We start from the raw sequence: 23,400 nt of genomic DNA on the forward strand, positions 1-23,400 counted from the left end.
ACGAATCCCACTCCGTCAAAGCTGAAGCTGAGGTGTAATTGGATTATGCAGCGGGGCGACGATCCAAAATTCAGCAAGTTTAAGGTTTTTAAGCATCCCAGTCAAAGTCCTGACTCGAACCCAAGACGAATTCAGTGGCAAGACCTTAAATTTAGCAGTTCATGCCCAAAATATCTGCAGTTCTTTAAAGATGAGTGAAATAACACCTCTGCAGGGCTGCAACAGATTATAGAAAGTGTTTATTAGCAGTCATCGCTGCCAAAGGTGGAATCATCTCTCTCACCTGTTTCCTAAATAAAATCAATCATTATTTATTTCACTCGCTGTGACACATACACTGATAAGCCATACCATTAAAAGCTCCACTTACCATATAGAAGCACTTTGTAGTTCTACAATTACTGACTGTAGTCCATCTGTTTCTCTACATACTGCTTTAACCTGCTTTCACCCTGTTCTTCAATGGTCAGGACCCCCACAGAGCAGGTATTATTTAGGTGGTGGATCATTCGCAGCACTGCAGTGACACTGACATGGTGGTGGTGTGTTTGTGTGTTGTGCTGGTATGAGTGGATCAGACACAGCAGCGCTGCTGGAGTTTTTAAACACCGTGTCCACTCACTGTCCACTCTATTAGACACTCCTACATAGTTGGTCCACCTTGTAGATGTAAAGTCAGAGACGATCGCTCATTTATTGCTGCTGTTTGAGTCGGTCATCTTCTAGACCTTCATCAGTGGTCACAGGACGCTGCCCACGGGGCACTGTTGGCTGGATATATTTGGTTGGTGGACTATTCTCAGTCCAGCAGTGACAGTGAGGTGTTTAAAAACACCAGCAGCGCTGCTGTGTCTGATCCAATCATACCAGCACAACACACACTAACACACCACCACCATGTCAGTGTCACTGCAGTAGATGACACTGAGAATGATCCACCACCTAAATAATCTGTGGTGGTCCTGTGGGGGTCCTGACCATTGAAGAACAGCATGAAAGGGGGATAACAAAGTATACAGAGAAACAGATGGATTACAGTCAGTAATTGTAGAACTACAAGCTACAGAGTGTAGAAAAAAGGAGGTGGTTTTAATGTTATGGTTGATCAGTGTATGTGCTAGCAGAGCCAAATACTGATAATATACACACACCGTTGACATCAAGGTGTTAAAAATCCCAAAAACACTCCTGTACCTGGTACACTCATTCACTATATGGACAAAAGTATTCAAACACTCTTTTAATTTTGTGTGTAATTAATATGTAATAAATCCATAATAAATCAGTTCCAGTATGACTGCGCCCCTGTGCACAAAGCAAAGCTCTACACAGACATGAACAGCTCTGGAATGAGCCGGAATCTCAATTCTTGACCAATCTTAGCTTTGCTATCAGCCGGTCGGGCTCCTACACCTTGACTACGATTGACTCCTACGATTGATTGTGTGTCTGTATCGGGAGGGACGATGGCTGAAACAAGGGTCTTGTGGCTGATTATGAATGGCAGATTGTGTCTCTCTGTGTGATGATACGTTAGTTTGTGAGACTCCGCCCCTGGCAGGTGAAAAGAAGCGGTCGGTGGCTGTGCTAGGGTCGGAGGGTGCGTGTAACATCCTCTTCGATCGGGGGTGGGAATAGCGGCAGCGACAAGAGAAAGATAAGCATCAATCGGCCGTGACTGTGCTGGGTGCAAAAAGAGAAAAGAAATGTAATAATCGATCAAAAAATGGAAATAAGTTCAATAATCATTAAAAAAAAGAGAGGATAAATATTTCATGGCCAAACTACTCTTATTTATTTATTATTTGATTATTCATGGAAAAGCTCCCCTATTTGTATCTCTCTGTATTTATTCCAGTGGTGCTGAACGCCGTACACGGTTACCGCGTCAGGTAAATAAAGCCGACAGCTTGGATTAAAAAAAACAGCACAAACCTCTAAGTGAGGGATAAAAAGAAGCGCCGGTTTGCTCTTAAACAGCCGAGCAGAGCAAAACTGACGCCTGCGGATAAGAATATAAATAAAATCAGGAGATAAATAGCAGGTTGGATGGTGCTAATTATGGCTGCTTAAGTCCTGTGCTTGTGTTTTTCTGGGCCTGTTTTCACTGTGGCCTAGCAGCCGCTCGCTGACTGTTTACACTAGCACCAAGCACCGAGTCGCCAGTTTTGGCTCTTTCCCTCGTGCCACATTTATCGAAGCTACTTTAAAAAGAGAAGATTCCTCCCACTCTGTTGGCATCCCCGGCGAGACCAACATAAGTTTGGTGCAAATTTGTCAGTGCCGGAAACGGCAGCGATGTAAGCAGCAGCGAGGAGGCTGCGTGCGGAAATGTGGCTCGGACTGTTACGACGTGCAAGCACGAAGCAGAAGCGCTGCAAAACCGTGCAATGCTTTTTCACCTCACACTATCGCTGCACAACCGCTTTTATAGAGAGTTAGCATGCTAGCGCAGATGCTATTGGGCTAACAGGTTTTCTGTGTCGCTAAATGTGAAATCAAAACATTAACACAATGTCATTTCTGTCGTAAAGTACAGTAAATTAAAGGTGGGCCAAAAAGGAATAACTCAAGATGAACAAAATAAATAAATAAAACAGCAACAATTATAATTACTTTATATACTTTATAATTACATATAGTATATATATTTAAATGAATGCAGCATGTACACACACGTTATAAAGCATTGATTTAGTATTCAGTTACTCGAGTTATGGCACTTTTGGTGGTTTGGGACTTCAGTGCTTTTTGCAGCTGTTATTATGCATTAATTTAATAATGGTAACACGCATCAATCCAAATACATCAACATACATTATTTATTTAATAATGTACCAATTTCTTTAATATAATCGAGCTTTGGGACTTGGTTTTTCACTTCTGTGTTACTGGTTATGACCAGTGACCAGTCTGGTCGGTCCAGTGTAATTCAGTGTCATGCATTCTAACTACTGGAACATAAGTAACACAGTAACACTGTCCACAATCAAGCAAGTTTTGCATTGCCACGACTTAGATGCTCGCGCTTGTGTCCAAGAAAGAAGTTTCTGAACTACAGTATATTTAATTAATACCACATTATATAAGCAAATAATAGACATAAGACATTAGACATAAATATAACAGAAAACAATACAAAAGAATAGTAAGGATCACAGTCCAACACATTTTAATGATTTATTAGCATTAATTTTGCTTTAAAATTGAACATATATAAAACAAAATACATAATACAACAGAATTATTCATTTATTAAATGTGAGCAGTTTAGTATTTCATTAACTGGGACAAAATAAGTGTATAGAATAGACAATAGAATATAATAGAATAGCCTGCATTACAATAGAATAGAATACAGTAAATTCATTTATTTATTAAATATACAGTTTAATGTTTTATTAACTGGGGAAAAATGTGTGTATAGAATAGAATACAAAACAATACAGTATGATACAATAGAATACAATATAATATGATATAATAGACTACATTACAATAGAATACAATACAACATAATAGAATAGGCTACATTACAATACAATAGAATTCAATATAATATGATATAATAGAATAGGCTACATTACAATAGAATACAATACAATATCATATAATAACCTACATTACCATATAATACAATACATTATGATAGAATAGGTTACATTACAATAGAATACAATACAATATTATAGAATAGGCTACATTACAATACAATAGAATTCAATACAACATGATATAATGGAATAGGCTACATTACAATAGAATACAATACAATATCATATAATAACCTACATTACCATATACAATACATTATGATAGAATAGGTTACATTACAATATAATACAATACAATATTATAGAATAGGCTACATTACAATATAATAGAATTCAATACAATATGATATTATATGATATTATAGAATAGGCTACATTACAATATAATAGAATTCAATACAATATGATATTATAGAATAGGCTACATTACAATATAATAGAATTCAATACAATATGATATTATAGAATAGGCTACATTACAATATAATAGAATTCAATACAATATGATATTATAGAATAGGCTGCATTACAATACAATAGAATTCAATACAATATAATAGAATAGGCTACATTACAATAGAATACAATACAGTCAATTCATTTATTTATTTAATGTACAGTTTAATGTGTCATTAACTGGGACAAAATGTGCACGTAGAATAGAATACAATAAAATAGAATTTCAATACTAATAATAGACCTTAGATACTATTGATACTGTATTAAACTTCCAGACTTCATCAGTCCATAGAAAATAACATTTACATCACATTTTATGTATAGCTGTAAAACGTAGATACATCAGACATCTGCATATGAATATTTTAATAATTATGAATGCATATTTTTATAACATATTCATTCTAACTAATAAATGCAGTCTGTAATTTAGAAAAGTTCCAGTGCTTTGATTTCATGGACTGTAAATGCATTCATGAACGTTTATATAGTTGCAGTTACCAACTTCCACACACCTTATGCACATAATAGGATCAAGCTGAATAGAATATAATAGAAGTGTAGAAATACAGTCTTGCAAGTCTAGAGAACTTGAGAATCATCAGTGTGTGTTTTTAATAAACTTAAGTACATGGATGCAAACTTGTTCAGGAAGAATAGAATTAGAAAAATAAGTACATACATGTAGGCATGGTAAATGAAGATGTTAATTGTGATATAATAAGCATATCCACTTATTGTAGGGTTACACTTCAGAACAAAAAATAAGAATAGAATAGAATAGAATATATTAGCAGCAGAACATATTTATAAAGAAGTTTAGGGAATGAAATTAAATAAAAAATAAAAACAGAGTACTATAGAGTACAACAGAATACATTAGAGTAGAATAGAAATACTGTAAAGATGCCTGGTGAAGTTTTATTAGCTGTAGAGCTTTTTCTTTACAGACAGCTTTGCATTAATCACTGTATTTTTTGCATTTGGAGATGTTCCTGCTGGAATGGATTAGATTTTTTATTATTAGACGCACACAAGAGATAAAGTCTCAACTTCTCAGAATGAAAACATAAATATGTATATTTACATATAAATGTATTAGATGAATCTGTTGGTGCATGTTGATGTTAGTGTCATTGCGGCAGCATTAAAATCAGCAGCCCAGCTAGCAAACAATGGGTCATTATGTTTGTGGAGCAGCTGGAGAAGTACAGTGTGGAGTCTGACGCACACGCTCCACCGGCGTCGCTGGATTTTGGATTTGCGCACGGTGCATTTCAGCCCAATGTTCCCCTACATGATTTAAACATCTCGTCTGATTTACCTGCATCGTTTGGTCTGGGTTTTTTTTGCTTTTGTTTGTTCGGGTAACGCGTCCTGCTGTCTGCTGTGCTGAGCAATGCGCGCTCACGTGTGTGACTGCGCGTCCACGCATGCCCCAGTAATAATCGCGTCGCCGCCGCTGGTATCAAGCTGATTACGGGATCGGTGAGCGCGCGTCCTCGGAGACGAAACGCGCTCCCGTTCTTCTTTTATTTCTGAGTTTTTTTTGTGTGTGTGTGTGTCGGACGGACCGGCCCGTGTCGGAGCAGGAGGGGTTTATTTTCTTCCTGTCATGAGGAGCGTGAGGTGGAAGGAAGCGAGCGAAGGGGGGAGTGATGAGTCAATGCAACTCAGGGTTTAATACCGAGCGAGAGAGAGAGAGAGAGCGAGAGCGAGAGAGAGAGACCAGGGATTGAACGCACACTAAACGGGAAGCTGCTTTGCCATCCAAGCGCCCTTTCGACGCACGTCGGACGTCGGGCAGAAACACACATCGCACGTCGGATGAAATCTTGCTTTTGTCGGTGCGTCTGTGCGCAGCCGGAGCGAGAAGAGAAGCCGCCGCTGTTCGGCTGCTGTTTCGCGGCTCATCCGCCGCTGATCCGCGTTGCTTCACCGGTTTACAAGCGGCTCTCCGCGGCATGCTGTGAATCCAGGATCGCGATGCCTGTCGCAGCTCTGCTCGCTTTTATTTTATCTTTAGATCGGATGTTTTATTGTCTGACCAGCGCGGCCGCACCGACGCCAACCCGACTAAACTGGGAGACTCGCTCAAACCGCCCGGCTTCGTTCTCTATTCCGAGATGCAGCTTAAACGTTCACAAATAAATAGTGCTTGTTTATTTATTTATTAGCTCACCAACCTAGTGCTTTGCTTCCCTTATTTTGCGCGTTTTATCCCGGACATGTGCGCATCTACCCTAAACGGCTCATAATTGCTGGTTAAATATCGCAATAGGCGCACCGAAGTTTTTCCCGTACTCGCCAAACTCCACTCGGACTCCCTTTATGAGCTTCCCACTTCAAACCTGGTGAGTTTTATATATTCATATGTCGATTTTTTAATCTCTGCACTAGTGTGTGTATTTATTTTGCACATGACAGGTCGCTATAATGAATAGATGTGCTGCTGATCCTGATATTTGCATCCTTGCACTTGAACTCGCACTGAACCTGAGAATGTAGGCTAACTGCAGCAAGTGATGCAGCAAACGATCGAGTTTATATTTTATTCATTACCTGGTTGATTAACTGATTGCTGAATTTTAGTGTGTGTTTCATCTGGGAAATAAAAAAATGCAATTTATGATAGAATATGATAGAACTTAAATCATAGCTGCATGATCTTTAAATGCACAACAGTTTTAGGGAAATGGGAACCATCCATCTCTCTGGTTCTGGTTTGTCCCACTAAAGAAACCTTAGGTTAAAATAACTCTTCAGAACCCTTATGCTCTCTTATTACACCTTTTAAAACTACAGTACATCCTTTACATCTTCGATTGGCACGTTGGTTCACTAATAATCTGATACTGTATGTTCTCTGAAATACACACAAACAATAGAAAACAGCACAACTCGCATCAAGTCACCTTAAACAAAAACAACAACATAAGGAACCTTTAGAATTATATAATCATCTTTGTTACAAAGCTGATCATTTGAGTTTGAACTTGCTGCTTCTCATTTCTCCTTTTGCAGACCTGCACTTGAGCTTGAACTGTAAACCAGTAACCACAAACCAGTAACTCTAGCTGTTGCAAACTCTCTAGTTACAAATTCTAAATGAATTATTATTACTATTATTATTATTATTTTTATTTTACATTATTTTCCTTTAAATAAGAGTGAACTAGGCTATTAGACTCCAGCACCCTAAAGGTTCCACCAGTGTGTCCTTATAGGATCTTATACAGTCCAGTTATAGACTTTACAGTGTGCTTATTGATATTGTGTGCAATCTGCTTTGCCTCTCAACATGCTCATGTCATTCTTATGCCTTTTGTAAACTCCTTTTATTCTGAACTGACTTTTTTACTCGCATATTTTACTCATACCTGCTTATTTTAACTTCCTTTTTTGGTTCCTGCGAGCTTTCGCCAAACAAATGGTCACCAATCCTTTATCAGACTCTTCTTGTTTCCTTCTTATTTATTTTTTAATAAGCACCCTTGCATTTGAACTACATTTACCTAGTAGCAGATGTGAAGGTGATATGAATATAAAAGCATTCTATACATTATTAGAAAAGCAGTTTTATTTCAGCAGCTTGAATCTTCCTGTAAGGTTTGACCTCATACACAGACTGTACTTTTAATCAAGGTGGCTTAAAGGGCCAAAAACTTTAAGAGGAACTTAGAGTAGAATTGCACAACAGCCTATATAATGTGTCCATTGTTATATAGTATTGCTTTTCAATACTGATATTTTGTGCTTAGTTAAATAGAAACAAGAAGTCCAAGTAATTAATGTGTCGTTATTGCTCTCATGCACTTGAACCTGAACTATAAACAGAACCCAGCAGTATTTATAAAGTCTAAATGACAGTTTAGAGGGTTTCTTTGTACTAAAGAAGCAAATTAAAAACGCTGTTCTGCTAATTCACCTTAAATACACACGAACAAAAGGTTACTGTAATTATTAGGCTGGATATATTCTTACTCACCTTGTTTCACGCTGTATTCACTTGACTTTAAAAATTTCCATCCTTGAACTTGAGCTATAAATGTGAAAATCATGAAACGTGTTTTAATTTTGTATGATCCTACGTGCAGCCTCTTTTGCATGTAAACATACACAAGAAAAAAGGTCACGGTGATAAATTAACAGCCTTGTTTTACATTTGTTTCCGTTTATATCGCCGCCCAAGTCGAGCATTCGAGCATAAACTGAACACACAGCAGCACTTCAGCTTCAGTTATATGTTAAATGTACATGAATAAATATTTTCAAATAAACAGTTTTAAAGGAAATGGGTTCATTTCAGGGCCTTAAATATTTTTATGTGTTGTCCTCTTTTACACAATGTTTACAAACCGTCTCCTGAGGAGCAATGAACTCTGGGAGCCCAGAATAATATTTATTTACACAGGAACACACTTTTAGGAACTCTAGTTTCTGTTTTGAGCTGAATCAAGGGAACTTTGAGGTCCTAGACTCTGAGGTTCTGTTTAGAGGAAGGTTTTTATTTTTAAGTGCAAATTTTTGGGAGACAAATAAACCAAAATAAAGAAAAAACATGGTAATGATGATGATGATGATGATGATGATACTACTACTAATAATACTATTACTAATAATGATAATGATGATTATGATGATTATGATAATACTAATAATTATGATAATAATAATAATAATAATAATGGTGATGATGATGATGATAATAATACTAATAATGATAGTAATAATAATAATAATTAGGTCCTGGAGACCTGGGGTTATTCTTGCCTTTGGTTGCAGTCTCTGATGAGTTTTGCATGTTCTTTCTGTGTCTGCATGGTTCTTTCCTATTTTATTTCTCATCAAGAAATGGCACATACAAACAAAAGAAATAAATGGAAGTGCTGTACTGAACACTTGCTTGTCTCTGGGTTTGTACCCTGAGGTGTACTTTTTTACCTTAACTATATGTTCTTTAACATAAGAAAGTATATATACAGTGTATCACAAAAGTGAGTACACCCCTCACATTTCTGCAAATATTTTATTATATCTTTTCATGGGACAACACTATAGAAATAAAACTTGGATATAACTTAGAGTAGTCAGTGTACAACTTGTATAGCAGTGTAGATTTACTGTCTTCTGAAAATAACTCAACACACAGCCATTAATGTCTAAATAGCTGCAACATAAGTGAGTACACCCCACAGTGAACATGTCCAAATTGTGCCCAAAGTGTCAATATTTTGTGTGACCACCATTATTATCCAGCACTGCCTTAACCCTCCTGGGCATGGAATTCACCAGAGCTGCACAGGTTGCTACTGGAATCCTCTTCCACTCCTCCATGATGACATCACAGAGCTGGTGGATGTTAGACACCTTGAACTCCTCCACCTTCCACTTGAGGATGCGCCACAGGTGCTCAATTGGGTTTAGTCCATCACCTTTACCTTCAGCTTCCTCAGCAAGGCAGTTGTCATCTTGGAGGTTGTGTTTGGGGTCGTTATCCTGTTGGAAAACTGCCATGAGGCCCAGTTTTCGAAGGGAGGGGATCATGCTCTGTTTCAGAATGTCACAGTACATGTTGGAATTCATGTTTCCCTCAATGAACCGCAGCTCCCCAGTGCCAGCAACACTCATGCAGCCCAAGACCATGATGCTACCACCACCATGCTTGACTGTAGGCAAGATACAGTTGTCTTGGTACTTCTCACCAGGGCGCCGCCACACATGCTGGACACCATCTGAGCCAAACAAGTTTATCTTGGTCTCGTCAGACCACAGGGCATTCCAGTAATCCATGTTCTTGGACTGCTTTTTTTCAGCAAACTGTTTGCTGGCTTTCTTGTGCGTCAGCTTCCTTCTGGGATGACGACCATGCAGACCGAGTTGATGTAGTGTGCGGCGTATGGTCTGAGCACTGACAGGCTGACCTCCCACGTCTTCAACCTCTGCAGCAATGCTGGCAGCACTCATGTGTCTATTTTTTAAAGCCAACCTCTGGATATGACGCCGAACACGTGGACTCAACTTCTTTGGTCGACCCTGGCGAAGCCTGTTCCGAGTGGAACCTGTCCTGGAAAACCGCTGTATGACCTTGGCCACCATGCTGTAGCTCAGTTTCAGGGTGTTAGCAATCTTCTTATAGCCCAGGCCATCTTTGTGGAGAGCAACAATTCTATTTCTCACATCCTCAGAGAGTTCTTTGCCATGAGGTGCCATGTTGAATATCCAGTGGCCAGTATGAGAGAATTGTACCCAAAACACCGAATTTAACAGCCCTGCTCCCCATTTACACCTGGGACCTTGACACATGACACCAGGGAGGGACAACGACACATTTGGGCACAATTTGGACATGTTCACTGTGGGGTGTACTCACTTATGTTGCCAGCTATTTAGACATTAATGGCTGTGTGTTGAGTTATTTTCAGAAGACAGTAAATCTACACTGCTATACAAGCTGTACACTGACTACTCTAAGTTATATCCAAGTTTCATGTCTATAGTGTTGTCTACACCCCTCACATTTCTGCTAATATTTCATTATATCTTTTCATGGGACAACACTATAGACATGAAACTTGGCTATAACTTAGAGTAGTCAGTGTACAGCTTGTATAGCAGTGTAGATTTACTGTCTTCTGAAAATAACTCAACACACAGCCATTAATGTCTAAATAGCTGGCAACATAAGTGAGTACACCCCACAGTGAACATGTCCAAATTGTGCCCAAATGTGTCGTTGTCCCTCCCTGGTGTCATGTGTCAAGGTCCCAGGTGTAAATGGGGAGCAGGGCTGTTAAATTTGGTGTTTTGGGTACAATTCTCTCATACTGGCCACTGGATATTCAACATGGCACCTCATGGCAAAGAACTCTCTGAGGATGTGAGAAATAGAATTGTTGCTCTCCACAAAGATGGCCTGGGCTATAAGAAGATTGCTAACACCCTGAAACTGAGCTACAGCATGGTGGCCAAGGTCATACAGCGGTTTTCCAGGACAGGTTCCACTCGGAACAGGCTTCGCCAGGGTCGACCAAAGAAGTTGAGTCCACGTGTTCGGCGTCATATCCAGAGGTTGGCTTTAAAAAATAGACACATGAGTGCTGCCAGCATTGCTGCAGAGGTTGAAGACGTGGGAGGTCAGCCTGTCAGTGCTCAGACCATACGCCGCACACTGCATCAACTCGGTCTGCATGGTCGTCATCCCAGAAGGAAGCTGACGCACAAGAAAGCCTGCAAACAGTTTGCTGAAGACAAGCAGTCCAAGAACATGGATTACTGGAATGCCCTGTGGTCTGACGAGACCAAGATAAACTTGTTTGGCTCAGATGGTGTCCAGCATGTGTGGCGGCGCCCTGGTGAGAAGTACCAAGACAACTGTATCTTGCCTACAGTCAAGCATGGTGGTGGTAGCATCATGGTCTTGGGCTGCATGAGTGTTGCTGGCACTGGGGAGCTGCAGTTCATTGAGGGAAACATGAATTCCAACATGTACTGTGACATTCTGAAACAGAGCATGATCCCCTCCCTTCGAAAACTGGGCCTCATGGCAGTTTTCCAACAGGATAACGACCCCAAACACAACCTCCAAGATAACAACTGCCTTTCTGAGGAAGCTGAAGGTAAAGGTGATGGACTAAACCCAATTGAGCACCTGTGGCGCATCCTCAAGTGGAAGGTGGAGGAGTTCAAGGTGTCTAACATCCACCAGCTCCGTGATGCCATCATGGAGGAGTGGAAGAGGATTCCAGTAGCAACCTGTGCAGCTCTGGTGAATTCCATGCCCAGCAGGGTTAAGGCAGTGCTGGATAATAATGGTGGTCACACAAAATATTGACACTTTGGGCACAATTTGGACATGTTCACTGTGGGGTGTACTCACTTATGTTGCCAGCCATTTAGACATTAATGGCTGTGTGTTGAGTTATTTTCAGAAGACATTAAATCTACACTGCTATACCAGTTGTACACTGACTACTCTAAGTTATATCCAAGTTTCATGTCTATAGTGTTGTCCCATGAAAAGATATAATGAAATATTTGCAGAAATGTGAGGGGTGTACTCACTTTTGTGATACACTGTATATATTATATTAGGGACAATAATGTACTTCCTCATGTATGATCAAAAATACGTTTAGACTTCTTTATATTATTCAGCCAAAGTTAGTGGCCTGCACTGACCCCTGAACTCACACCTCCTGAGCACCTTTGGACACGAGCCAGGACCTCTGCCCAACCACACAAATGCTGGAAGGGCACAAATTCCCATAGATACACTCCGAAAATCTCTTGGAAAGCCGGAAAGAGAGGGGGACGGCACTATGTTTATGTCTGTGGTTAACAAATGGCATATTTTCAAGCTTATGGTCAGGTGTGCACATACTTATATTATTTGGCCAGTTTGAAAGGCTGCACTGACCCCTGAACTCAGACCTCCGGAACACCTTTGGACAGCGAGCCAGGACCTCTGCCCAACCACACAAATGCTGCTTTGATCTGAAAGAGCACTAATTCCCACAAATACACTCCAAAATCGTGTGGAAAGCCGGAAAGAAGGGTGAAAGAGTCTATGATAATGTCTGGGGTTTAATAATGGTATATCACCAAGCTTATGGTCAGTTGTGCACATATATAAAGCAGTATAACGGTTACACGGCCTGTGTAGGTGACCTCAGGTGATCCGTGTGAACTCAGTGGAATTTATTGCTTTAATATATGGCGTATGATGTTTTTCCTCGTGCTCGGGATCATTAATACACTCTGCAATATTGCTGCTTTTATTGTGATGGCGGGTTTTCCTATAAAGATGCACTCACCGCTTTAATGCGTCTGTGCATCTCTGATTAACAGCATCTGCCCACTACGGTTTGTTCTGTTAGTTTCAGAAATGCCCTTGGTACAAGGTACAAGGCACAAGGTACAGGGGGCACGAACATGCAGTGGTTTACCAAGTCCTAGAAACGGTAAAACGAGGTCTTTTAGGCCTTTCATTTATTTTTACTACTCGCTTCATCCTGGTCAGCATCACGCTGGGTCCGATGCCACCCGGAAACACAAAGCGCAATACAGTCAGGGGGTGCAGCAATTAACGCAGGGTGATGCTAACATGTCTCTTATGGTCTCTCACTTTTACCTTCATCATGTTTTTGGGAGGTGGGAGATTAAACAAGGTGACCATAGGAAACCTCAGAAGAAAACATGCACCTACCCTATTAGCTTTGCCACCGTCCCACCTTGATAGTATAAATAAATGAATGTATACGCCCCAACAGTTGCTAACAGGTGTAATAAATATAGAGAAAAGAAAATAATATGCTTCCAGCTTTGCAGAAAGAGTTTAGGGAAGGCCCGTCCTCAAAACAAGCTCTATAAGACACCAGTTTGGGTTAAAGAAACTTCAGTGACCTGCACTGAGCCTGGACATCAGTTGAGGCTTGCTTGACCAACTTGCTTGACCACGTGTGTGAATGATTTGTTCCTACACAAGACACAACTCACCGAAATAATCGCTGTCCCGTCTTTAGTCGCAGATCCTGATTCCTCTTAGCATGATGCTACCACCGCCATATTTCACAGCACGACGTTGTGTCACAAGGTTTGATTCACACCAGTGGCTCTCAAGCAGGGGGGGCCTTAGTGAGCCTGGGGGGGGGGGGGGGGGGGGGGGGGTCCTGTTGCAGTTAATTTAAAAGCTGATTGATTAAGCACAAATTCCCACAGATATACTTTAAAGTCTTGTGAGAAGCCTTGACAAGAGCGGCCGTCGTCTTGATATTTTAATAATTTGTTTTTAAAATGGGATGTCTGACAAGCTCATGGTCAGGTGTCCGAATACTTTTGGCCAAGCGAAACTATTCCTTATATATAAAAGGATCTTGCGGTGCCACTGTCACCGGAATCCACTGCACAATCACCGGAGTGGAATTCGTGACAAACGAACGCCTTTGCACAAAAAAACTGGCTTGTTTGCTCCCCGCATGGGACTCAGCAGCGGGGCGGCCATACATAATACATGCTCTAAAAAACCGCCACGAAGAGCAGGAAGCGCTGTAAATGTCACGCACCGCTGGACAGGATCGGGCAGTTTTACTCCGAGGAGACGCGGCTGATGTCTGGCTGCGTGACGCATCAGCGACGAAGTGGCGTCTGTATTAAAAAGAAGTAAAAGTGAAAGTTCCGTTCATTTGCTTCTGTCAGTGGTGGACGTGAAGTGTTCCTCGTCAAGCCTGTTCGTGAATGTAGTGTGTGTAGTGTGTGAGGTGTGTGAGGTGTGTGTACGACCAGTGTGTAAACGTCAAATAAATGTTGTCCCGTCTCTACATTACGTTTACGTTTCTGGCATTTAGCAGACGGTTTTATTTAAAGTGACTTACAGTACTGTGACAGTAGACTGTCCAAGCAGTTGAGGGTTAAGGGCCGTGCTTAGGGGCCCAACAGTGGCAACCTGGCAGTGGTGAACTTGAACCAGCAACCTTTTGATCACTAGTCCAGTATCTTAACCACTAGGCTACAACTGTCTTAGTCGCGGACCCTGATATGTCTGCGAAATCTGTAAGCATTATATTGACTCCTCTAAGCATGATGCTACTATCGTCATATTTCACAGCAAGGTACTGTGTTACAAAGTTCTGTGTTAAGGGCCTTGCTCAAGGGCCCAACATTGACAATCTGGTGAAAAGTGAAAAGTGGTGTGGCTTGAACCAGCGACCTTTCGATTACTAGTCCAGTACCTTAACCACTAGGCTACAACTGCCCAGTGGACAAGTCTGTTGAAGTTTAGAGGAGTGGTCTGACCTAGGCAGCGTGGCCTTAGTTTCACATTTCCTCTGTGTTGTAATGATGGACTGAACTCAGCACTGAAGACAACAAAACACTAGTAATATTTTAGTGGGGTGAATATTTTTACACCCCTGTCTGTCCAGATCATGACCTCTTCATTAACCCCGCCCTCGATGTTCCGTCCTGTTTCCAGGTGACTGTGAGCAGTGGAGCTGAGTCATGATGGACCATCTCAGCGAGGCATGTCTGGGGAAGGAGAACTGCGAGCTGGTGGGCGGCCTGAACGACGCCAAGGGCCCGCCGGCCAAGATGGCTCGACTGGAACAGAACGGAAGCCCGCTGGGACGTTCGCGCCTGGGCAGCACCGGCGCCAAACTCTCGGGAGTGAGCTTCAAACCTTCCTCACACCTTCTCAAGTTCTCGCACAAGAGGGGTGAGTCGCTAATTGGGGTGTATTTAAAGCCTGACGAGAACTAGTGTGTGACCTTGTTCGGTGAACGGCTTTGTTTAATGAGCCGCTCGATGATGCCACCATGTTCGGAGTGGCACCGTGGGGCAGCGCTGGAAACGAAAGTGGAGGAGCCGCTAGAAAAAGGTCTCGTTAGCATTAGAGCGGGTGATTCGATGCTATGAGGTTAATAGCGTTGTAAATTACTGTATGATTCGCTTTCTGAGTGCCTCAGGTATCGCTGCTACTCTACACCAGTTCCTTTGGTAGTCACGGTGGCCAATCAGAGCTCATCTCTTACACATCACTGCCGCCACCCACACCCTCAATCGAAAGGGTCGTGTCTTTTCGGCGGAGAGCCACCCACTGCCATTCCTGATCAGGTGCCACAACTGAAGGCCTCAGCCGTTGTCCCGCCCCCTACAGACACAGCCAATCAAGTGTCTGTGTGGGCGCCTGGCTGGGTGATAGCAGAACTAAGACTCAAACTCGAGCGCTTGAGATCTCAGTACTGGTGAACTAGCATGTCTACTCACCTCACGTCTACACACACGCTCGCCTCACGTCCACTCATACACTCGCCTCACGTCCACTCACACACTCGCCTCACGTCCACTCACACACTCACATACGCTTGCCTCATGTCCACTCACACAATTTCTTAACGTCCACTCACACACTCACTTCACGTCCACTCACACACACTCGCCTCACGTCCACTCACACACTTTCCTATCATCCACTCACACACTTGCCTCACGTCCACTCACACACTCTCCTCACACATGCGTGCCTCACGTCCACTCACACGCTTACCTCATATCCACTAAAAAACTCACCTCACGTCCACTCACACAATCACCTCACGTCCACTCACATGCTCGTCTCACGTCCACTCACATGCTTGCCTCACGACCACTCACCGGTCTATGGTGCAAATATATGACCGAAAGTATGTGGACGCCTGACCTTAAGCTGGTCGGACATCCCGTCTCTTAACAGCTTTCCAATTCCACAGGAGTTTCTCCAGACTTCAGATCTCATCAGTGTAGACGTCTGACCCCTCAAGACTAGAATCTGACTCCTTTGCTCACCCCGAAAAAGCACTAAACCTGCGACAGGCGTTTTACGAACCCTCTCTCGTTCTCGCTGTGGTTGCTATCGTGTCCTCTGAATAACATTTAGAGTGGGGATCGATACCAAAACGAACCTACACGGCGCTCTGTATCACCAGGACTCTGTTAAAACCCGGTTCAGGACGTTCTTTGGCATCATCGAGCGACGGATCTATTGGTTGTTTTTTTGAGGAGGTCAGGCGTCGGTGAGCATTATTATAATATCGTGCTTTAATATTAGCCCGAGTTCTTCCAAATTTCAGCAGAAGTGTTTCAGCTGGCTGGCATTAAGTGATATTTGCGCAGTTAAACCCCAACACATGACGGCTTTGGGCAGGGATTTACGCGCCGCCTCAAAAACAGACTCGTAAAGCGTCACGGGACGGTTATTTCAGCATATAATGAATAAATAATTCCTATTTATTACTGATACTCCACATGTCGGTGTTGGCATCATTTAATTATCAGCACATGCTCTGTGGAGTCAGTACCAACACTACTGTACCTACTGTTAACCGTGGTATGGTGATGGTATGATGCTCTGATGCTGTTTGGCTGCATTGCAACAAGTAATTTGTCCATTTATTTATTTTTAGGGTCAGGTTCTAGGTGGGTCCAGTGCAACAGCCAGGGCAAAATTCCACAGCATGCCAACCCACATTCACCCACTTACACTTCATGTCCACTCACACATTTGCCTCACATCCACTCACACACTCGCCTCATGTCCACTCACACACTCACCTCACGTCCACTCACACACTCGCCTCACGTCCACTCACACACTCGCCTCACGTCCACTCACACACTCGCCTCACGTCCACTCACATGCTCGACTTTACAGCGCTTGCGTAATCACAATCTCATATTAATGTGCAGCACTAATCAATCACATGTTGGTGTTGCGCAGCTCCAGGTTACCAGGTATAACCCTCACCTCCAGTCATCATATGTTTTCAATACTCCCTTCAACGTTCCTCTTTGTTTCCTTTGGTTCCAGGTAACCTGCTGCCCGTGTTCTGCGTGGTGGAACACTACGAGAACCCGATCGATTTTGAGTGCCGGGAGGAGCACGCCGAATTTGTGCTGGTCAGGAAGGACATGCTCTTCAACCAGCTGATCGAGATGGCTCTCCTCTCGCTGGGATACTCGCACAGCTCCGCCGCCCAGGCTAAAGGTACGGGACACGAACACATGAGCGCTAAAGGTACGGGACACAAACACACGAACGCTAAAGGTACGGGACACAAACACACGAACGCTAAAGGTACGGGACACAAACACACGAACGCTAAAGGTACGGGACACGAACGCTCAAAAATACCTGATGTGTAAAAACTCACATGTTAGCTCAGATCACAGAGGTATCCTGGTGCCAGCCTGCGCTGACAGAACAGAGCGGACAGGTGTGCACTCTTACACCTCTGACTGTAATCACACGCCGGTGTGGAGGTGCTGCCCGTTAATGCTCTTTTTATGAAGCTATTTTAGGTTGGACCTGTAAATCCCCACGGTCTGTCCATCATGTGCTGCTGGCCTGTTAACTAGGACTAAAGCAGGTTCATCTGGATTCAACAGTCAAAAAGTGCTGCTGGTTCCAAAGCGACTTTCATTAATACTGTACAGAAGCATCATGGTACATGTGTATGTTTTATTAGACAGACAGACATACATATAAATAGACACACAGACATACAGACAGATATAAAGACAGACAGACAGACAGACAGACAGATAGATAGACAGACAGATGTATAAATAGATAGTCAGACAGACAGACATATAGATAGATAGACAGAGAGACAGACATATATATATCTATCTATCTATATATATATATATACTGTATATATATCTATATATATATATATATATACAGTATATATAGATATATATATACAGACAGACAGATAAACAGGCAGGCAGACAAGCAGACAGACATATAGATAGACAGACAGACAGGCAGGCAGACAGATAGATAGATAGATAGATAGATAGATAGATAGATAGATAGATAGATAGATAGATAGATAGATAGACAGACAGACAGACAGATAGACAGACAGATATATAGATACAGACATATATAGCTAGGTAAGTTTATAGACAGACAGACAGACAGACAGATTCAACGTTGTTGTCATTGCACAATACAGGTACAAGACACGAAATGCAGTTAGCATCTACCAGAAGTGCAAAACAAAGTAAAGCATCAGTAAACTGGTACATCTATGGTAAATATAATAATTATAACTGGTGTTATAGTATCCAGTGTGTAGTAATTTGAGCCGACTGGTCCCGGCTCGTATACGTCCGCCTGAACTCAGTAACATGAAGGTTATTGATTGTATCGATTAGTAAAATCTATCTTTGTACTTTGCATTAATGGTGCAGCATCATCAGCTGTTTACTGGATCCTAATTGGCTGATCTTAATTTCTTCCTGGAGGACGAGTGCACACAAGGTCCATCGCAGTATTCTGTAATGGACCTGCTCAGGACCTACTAAGACCCTGACCAGGATGGAATGCTTACATAACAAAGGCACTAAGGTGGTGAACTGGGTGCCCTACAGCAGAACATAGATGCATCTGTAATCACCTTTACTCTTCTGGCACGGATCATTAGGATTTTGTACAGTGTCTGTGGGGTTTTGTGTCCATTAGATCAAAAGATTGTTCGTTAAGGCAGTCAACATTTCAGCTCATCCCAGAGGTGTTGAATGTGGTTTAGATGTGGGCTCTGGAGGGGGGGGTTCACATACTTTTGGTCATATATTGTTCCCAAAATTATTATTATTGTTTTTATTTAGGAATGATCCAGGTGGGGAAGTGGAACCCCGTACCCCTGTCGTACGTGACGGACGCCCCTGACGCCACAGTGGCTGACATGCTGCAGGACGTCTACCATGTCATAACGCTGAAGATCCAGCTGCACAGGTTCGAACCTTATCTTCTGGACTACCCATAATGCCTTTCTCAGTGAAAGCAAACCGATTTCTGCTTTCTTTATCGCTCTGTGTTGTCTTGATGCAGGAGGTTGCGTTTATTTCAGTTCCACTGCTATCGACTCCATCGTTTCCCGCCGTCTCTCTCTCTCTCTCTAGGTTTATATCTATGTCTCTCGCCCGTCGTCTCTCTTTCACTCCGATCCCCGGAGGGTCTGCGGCTGCTCGGCGTGTTTAGGTGCCCCTGCTGCTACGCCACTTTAGGATGTGTGTTTCTGCGTGCGTCTACGTGCTCGCGCGTATTTACATCCGCTGCGGCGTCTCACATAAAGCCTGCCTTTAGCTCTGCGCTAGCACTGAAAGGCTACGCTTGATTTTTCGGCGTTCGGAGAGACGCAGCGTCCTTGATTCGCCGCTCGATACGTTGTCTGGCGTATGTAATATTGTTTTCAATCTCGTTCAATAGGCTTTATAAAAGATGCATATAGCGCAGCTGCGACGGCGACGAGGACGATGCCAATCATTCCTGGCAGCCAGGCTGGTTTTTATTAACCGTACACACTTATAATTTTTTTATTTTTTTATTTATTTTACGCAGAACGCGGATGGCGTTTCGTTCCTCGTCTCGCAGGCGAACGCGGCCTGTAGTCGCTTTAGCAGAGCCGCGAAGGTAGAAGTAACGTGAAATATTAGTGGCCACATGCAGCTGATGTATAATTCATGCATCAATACAGCAGATGTGTTGTATAAAGTAATTAACTAATCAGAACAATCAGGAGAGAGAGAGAGAGAATGTGGGGGTGAACGAGAGAGTGAGAGAGAGACAGAGAGAGAGAGACAGTAATCTCCAGATGCATCTGCTTGATGCACCAAATGAAATCTGTCTATCTTACAGGGGCGCTTGCAGCAGGCCTCCTCCCTCCCTCCCTCTCTCTCTCTCTCTTTGTCTCTGTCTACCTCTCTCGCCCTTTTACGTCTCTTTGTTTCTCTCACTTATTTTCTTCACTTCCTCTTTTGTCTGTCCCTCCTTGCAGTTGCCCCAAACTAGAGGACCTGCCGCCCGAACAGTGGACCCACTCGACGGTGAGAAACGCCCTTAAGGAGTTACTTAAAGATATGAACCAGAGCTCGCTGGCTAAAGAATGCCCCCTGTCACAGGTACCTACCCAACCTCTCAACCTCTCAACCTCATGCCAGTCTGTACACCCTCGGGAGGCTCTTGTAGATTTTATTTCTATTTATTTATGCATTTAGTCGATTTGTCTTCCGCTGCTGTGGATCCCTGATTCGAGGAGGGTATGATGCTGCTCACGTGCCCTCCGACGCGTGCCCAGTTCTAGCGGAACCCTTCTTTACGCCCCTGAATCCGCTAATCAGGGTCCTTGCACAGCGTTAGTCCGGGCATCCCGCCCTAGCGTGTGTCTGCTGCAGGCTCTTGCAATCGTGCCCGCTAGATGGCGCCCAGCCGACCGTTGGCAGAGCCGAGATAAGAACCGTGGTGTTCAGAATCTCAGAGCTGGTGTGCTAGCTGGTGTGCTGGGCACGCTCTTGTAGATTTTAATAGATTTAAACACGGTATAAATGAGCTAGATTATAATTCGAGCATGTTGGGCAGTAGGTGGGTAATGGCTCGACTCAAGGGTCCAACGGTGGCAGACCTGGGAATAAAACTGACAATCCTCTCAACAGACGGCGCACCCATAGCTCACGATTGGTGACTTTTATAGGATTAACTTATCGTTTATATTAAGAACGTTAATCTTCGATCATCAGGGGTGTATCAGAGAAGCGAGGGGCTTAAAAACAGAGCCCAAAGTGACTCGATGATATGATTGGTGTCCGGGTGTCCCGCTCATCGAGACTCTCTCAACAGGATGGGAGTCTTGTGAGTAAAACAAGGAAAATAGAAGCTGGACGATTAGCGCTCGGTGGCTAAAGTAACACTTCCAAACTCCAGTAACCTCGACTGGTGTCGCCAAGACGCTGCAATCAAGACCGATTATTGGAGGCAACCGAAGCCTCCGACACAATAGGAACCAGAGAGGGACGTGTTTTTTTCGAGCGCTTCTCCCGTGACGAGCAGATCGGGGAGCGTGATAGCACCGTAGCGAGACTTCCTGGGACGGCTGATAAGGCCTGGAGATGTTTATCTTTTTAAGGGCCTCGACCTGATTACCTGGACGCACGTAGTGGTCAGTTTATACCCGTCAGTTGTCAGATCCAAGTCCAAATCCAAGTCCAAATCCAAGTCCAGATCCAAGTCCAAATCTAAGTCCCAATCCATATCCAGATTCATGTCCTGATTCATGTCACGATCCAAGTTCCCATTCAAGTCCTGATCTAAGTCCCAATTCATGTCCAAGTCCTGATCCAAATCCCGATCCAAGTACTGATTCGTGTCCAGACCAAGTCCCGATCCAAGTCCTTATTTGAGTCTTTGTTCATGTCACGATCCAAGTGCAAATCCAAGTCCCAATCCAAGTCCTGATCTAAGTCCCAATTCATGTTTAAGTCCTGATCCAAGTCCCAACACAAGTCCTGGTCCAAGTCCTGATCCAAGTCCCAATACAAGTCCTGATCCAAGTCCTAATTTATGTCCTGATCCAAGTCCTCATCCTAGACCTGATCCAAGTCCTGATTCATGTCCCGATTTAAGTCCTGATTCAATTCCCAATTTATGTCCTGATCCAAGTCCCAATCCAAGTCCTTATTTAAGTCCTTGTTCATGTCCAGATTCATGTCATGATCCAAGTCCCAATACAAGTCCTGATCCAAGTCCCGATCCAAGTCCTTATCTATGTCCCAATTCATGTTCCAGTCCAAGTCCTGATTCATGTCCTGATTAATTTCATGATCCAAGTCCCAATACAAGTCCCAATACAAGTCCTGATCCAAGTCCTGATCCAAGTCCTGATTCATCTCCAGATTCATGTCATGATCCAAGTCCCCATGCAAGTCTCGATATAAGTCCTGATTCATTTCCCAATCCAAGTTCTGATTCATGTCCCGATCTAAGTCCAGATCCAGGTCTTGATCGAAGTCCCAAGTCATGTCCCAGTCCAAGTCCCAAACCAAGTCCTGATCCAAGTCCCGATCCAAGAGATTGGAGGTCCTGGACCCTCTCGGTGTGTCTGATTTACAGCAGTTCATCAAAGCAAAATGTACTAAATTTAAAAGTGTTCATTTGCTGTCAGTGCTATTAAAAGTGGAGCATCCAGGGCGATACGGCGGCACCCACCCGAGCGGCCACTCGTTAGGGTTTTTACGGCCACTCGGGAGACATCGGGACGGTGATTAATGAACAGCATTTATTCTAACATCTGTGTTAAAAGCCGAGGGTTGCGCGGCGCATCGGTAGGGCGCGTTCGCTAAGATGGATGCGTCACAGCACCAGAAACAACAGGCGTAACCGGCTGTCAGCGGCATGAAGGATGCAACGCATTTTTCGCGTAATGATTCGCGCACCTTTTTCAATCAGTTATTGTATAAATCTTTATTCCGCCCCGGCCCCTCCTCGTCCTCTTATCGCTGTAGCAGTGCAGGAATCTCAGCATTCTTCTTCTCCAGATCTGATGAGAGAATCTGATAAGAAGCAGAACGTATGAAGAGCACGTCGGGCCCCGTTCCTGCACACAGACGAGGTTCTCTTGTTTTTTTCTCTGCACTTTTTTTGTCCTGGTTCTTTCCATCTCTCCAGCTGTGCGCGCTGGCAATAAAGGTTAATCGTCCCTTTCAACCACACACAGCAGCCTCGGTCTTTACTGAAGCGTTAACCCACCATCATCTCCCGCTCTGGATCTCACTGAATGTGTGGATTTTCTTTTGCTCTGTTCACACTGCAGTTTGAAATGACCTGAATCTGATCACACTATCAGATTTTATTTTTCTAGACTGACCAAGCAGCATGTTTTGTTTTCTTGTTTACGCCGCTGTCAAACTATGCTAATAATAGGTGATGTTATACAGGAAGAGACCACTCCATTCAGGATAGAAGTGTCTCTCTATGCTCATCAGGCATAGGGTCTCAAGACTCCACAGAACCACAGCGAGAGCCACTATCTCCAAAAGGAGAAAATTCGGACAGCAGTGAATGTTCATA

The 23,400-nt window shown here is 43.1% G+C and overlaps 1 protein-coding gene across 4 annotated transcripts in view; it reads left to right on the forward strand.

Moving 5' to 3' along the window:
• The first annotated feature begins 15,008 nt into the window (after positions 1-15,008).
• satb1b (SATB homeobox 1b) overlaps positions 15,009-23,400 on the forward strand; it is a 41,491-nt gene continuing 33,099 nt past the window's right edge. For 2 of the 4 annotated variants that reach the window (XM_062985421.1, XM_062985422.1), the window contains exons 1-4: positions 15,009-15,225; positions 17,356-17,532; positions 19,167-19,293; positions 20,336-20,459. In XM_062985421.1, coding sequence (XP_062841491.1) covers positions 15,012-15,225; positions 17,356-17,532; positions 19,167-19,293; positions 20,336-20,459 — 642 coding nt within the window. In that variant the 5' untranslated portion in view covers positions 15,009-15,011. The remainder of the gene's footprint in view (positions 15,226-17,355; positions 17,533-19,166; positions 19,294-20,335; positions 20,460-23,400) is intronic. The other 2 variants (XM_062985424.1, XM_062985425.1) reach the window with 1 other exon arrangement.

This window comes from Trichomycterus rosablanca, chromosome 23, assembly GCF_030014385.1.
Source record: "Trichomycterus rosablanca isolate fTriRos1 chromosome 23, fTriRos1.hap1, whole genome shotgun sequence".
Taxonomy (NCBI): Eukaryota; Metazoa; Chordata; class Actinopteri; order Siluriformes; family Trichomycteridae; genus Trichomycterus; species Trichomycterus rosablanca.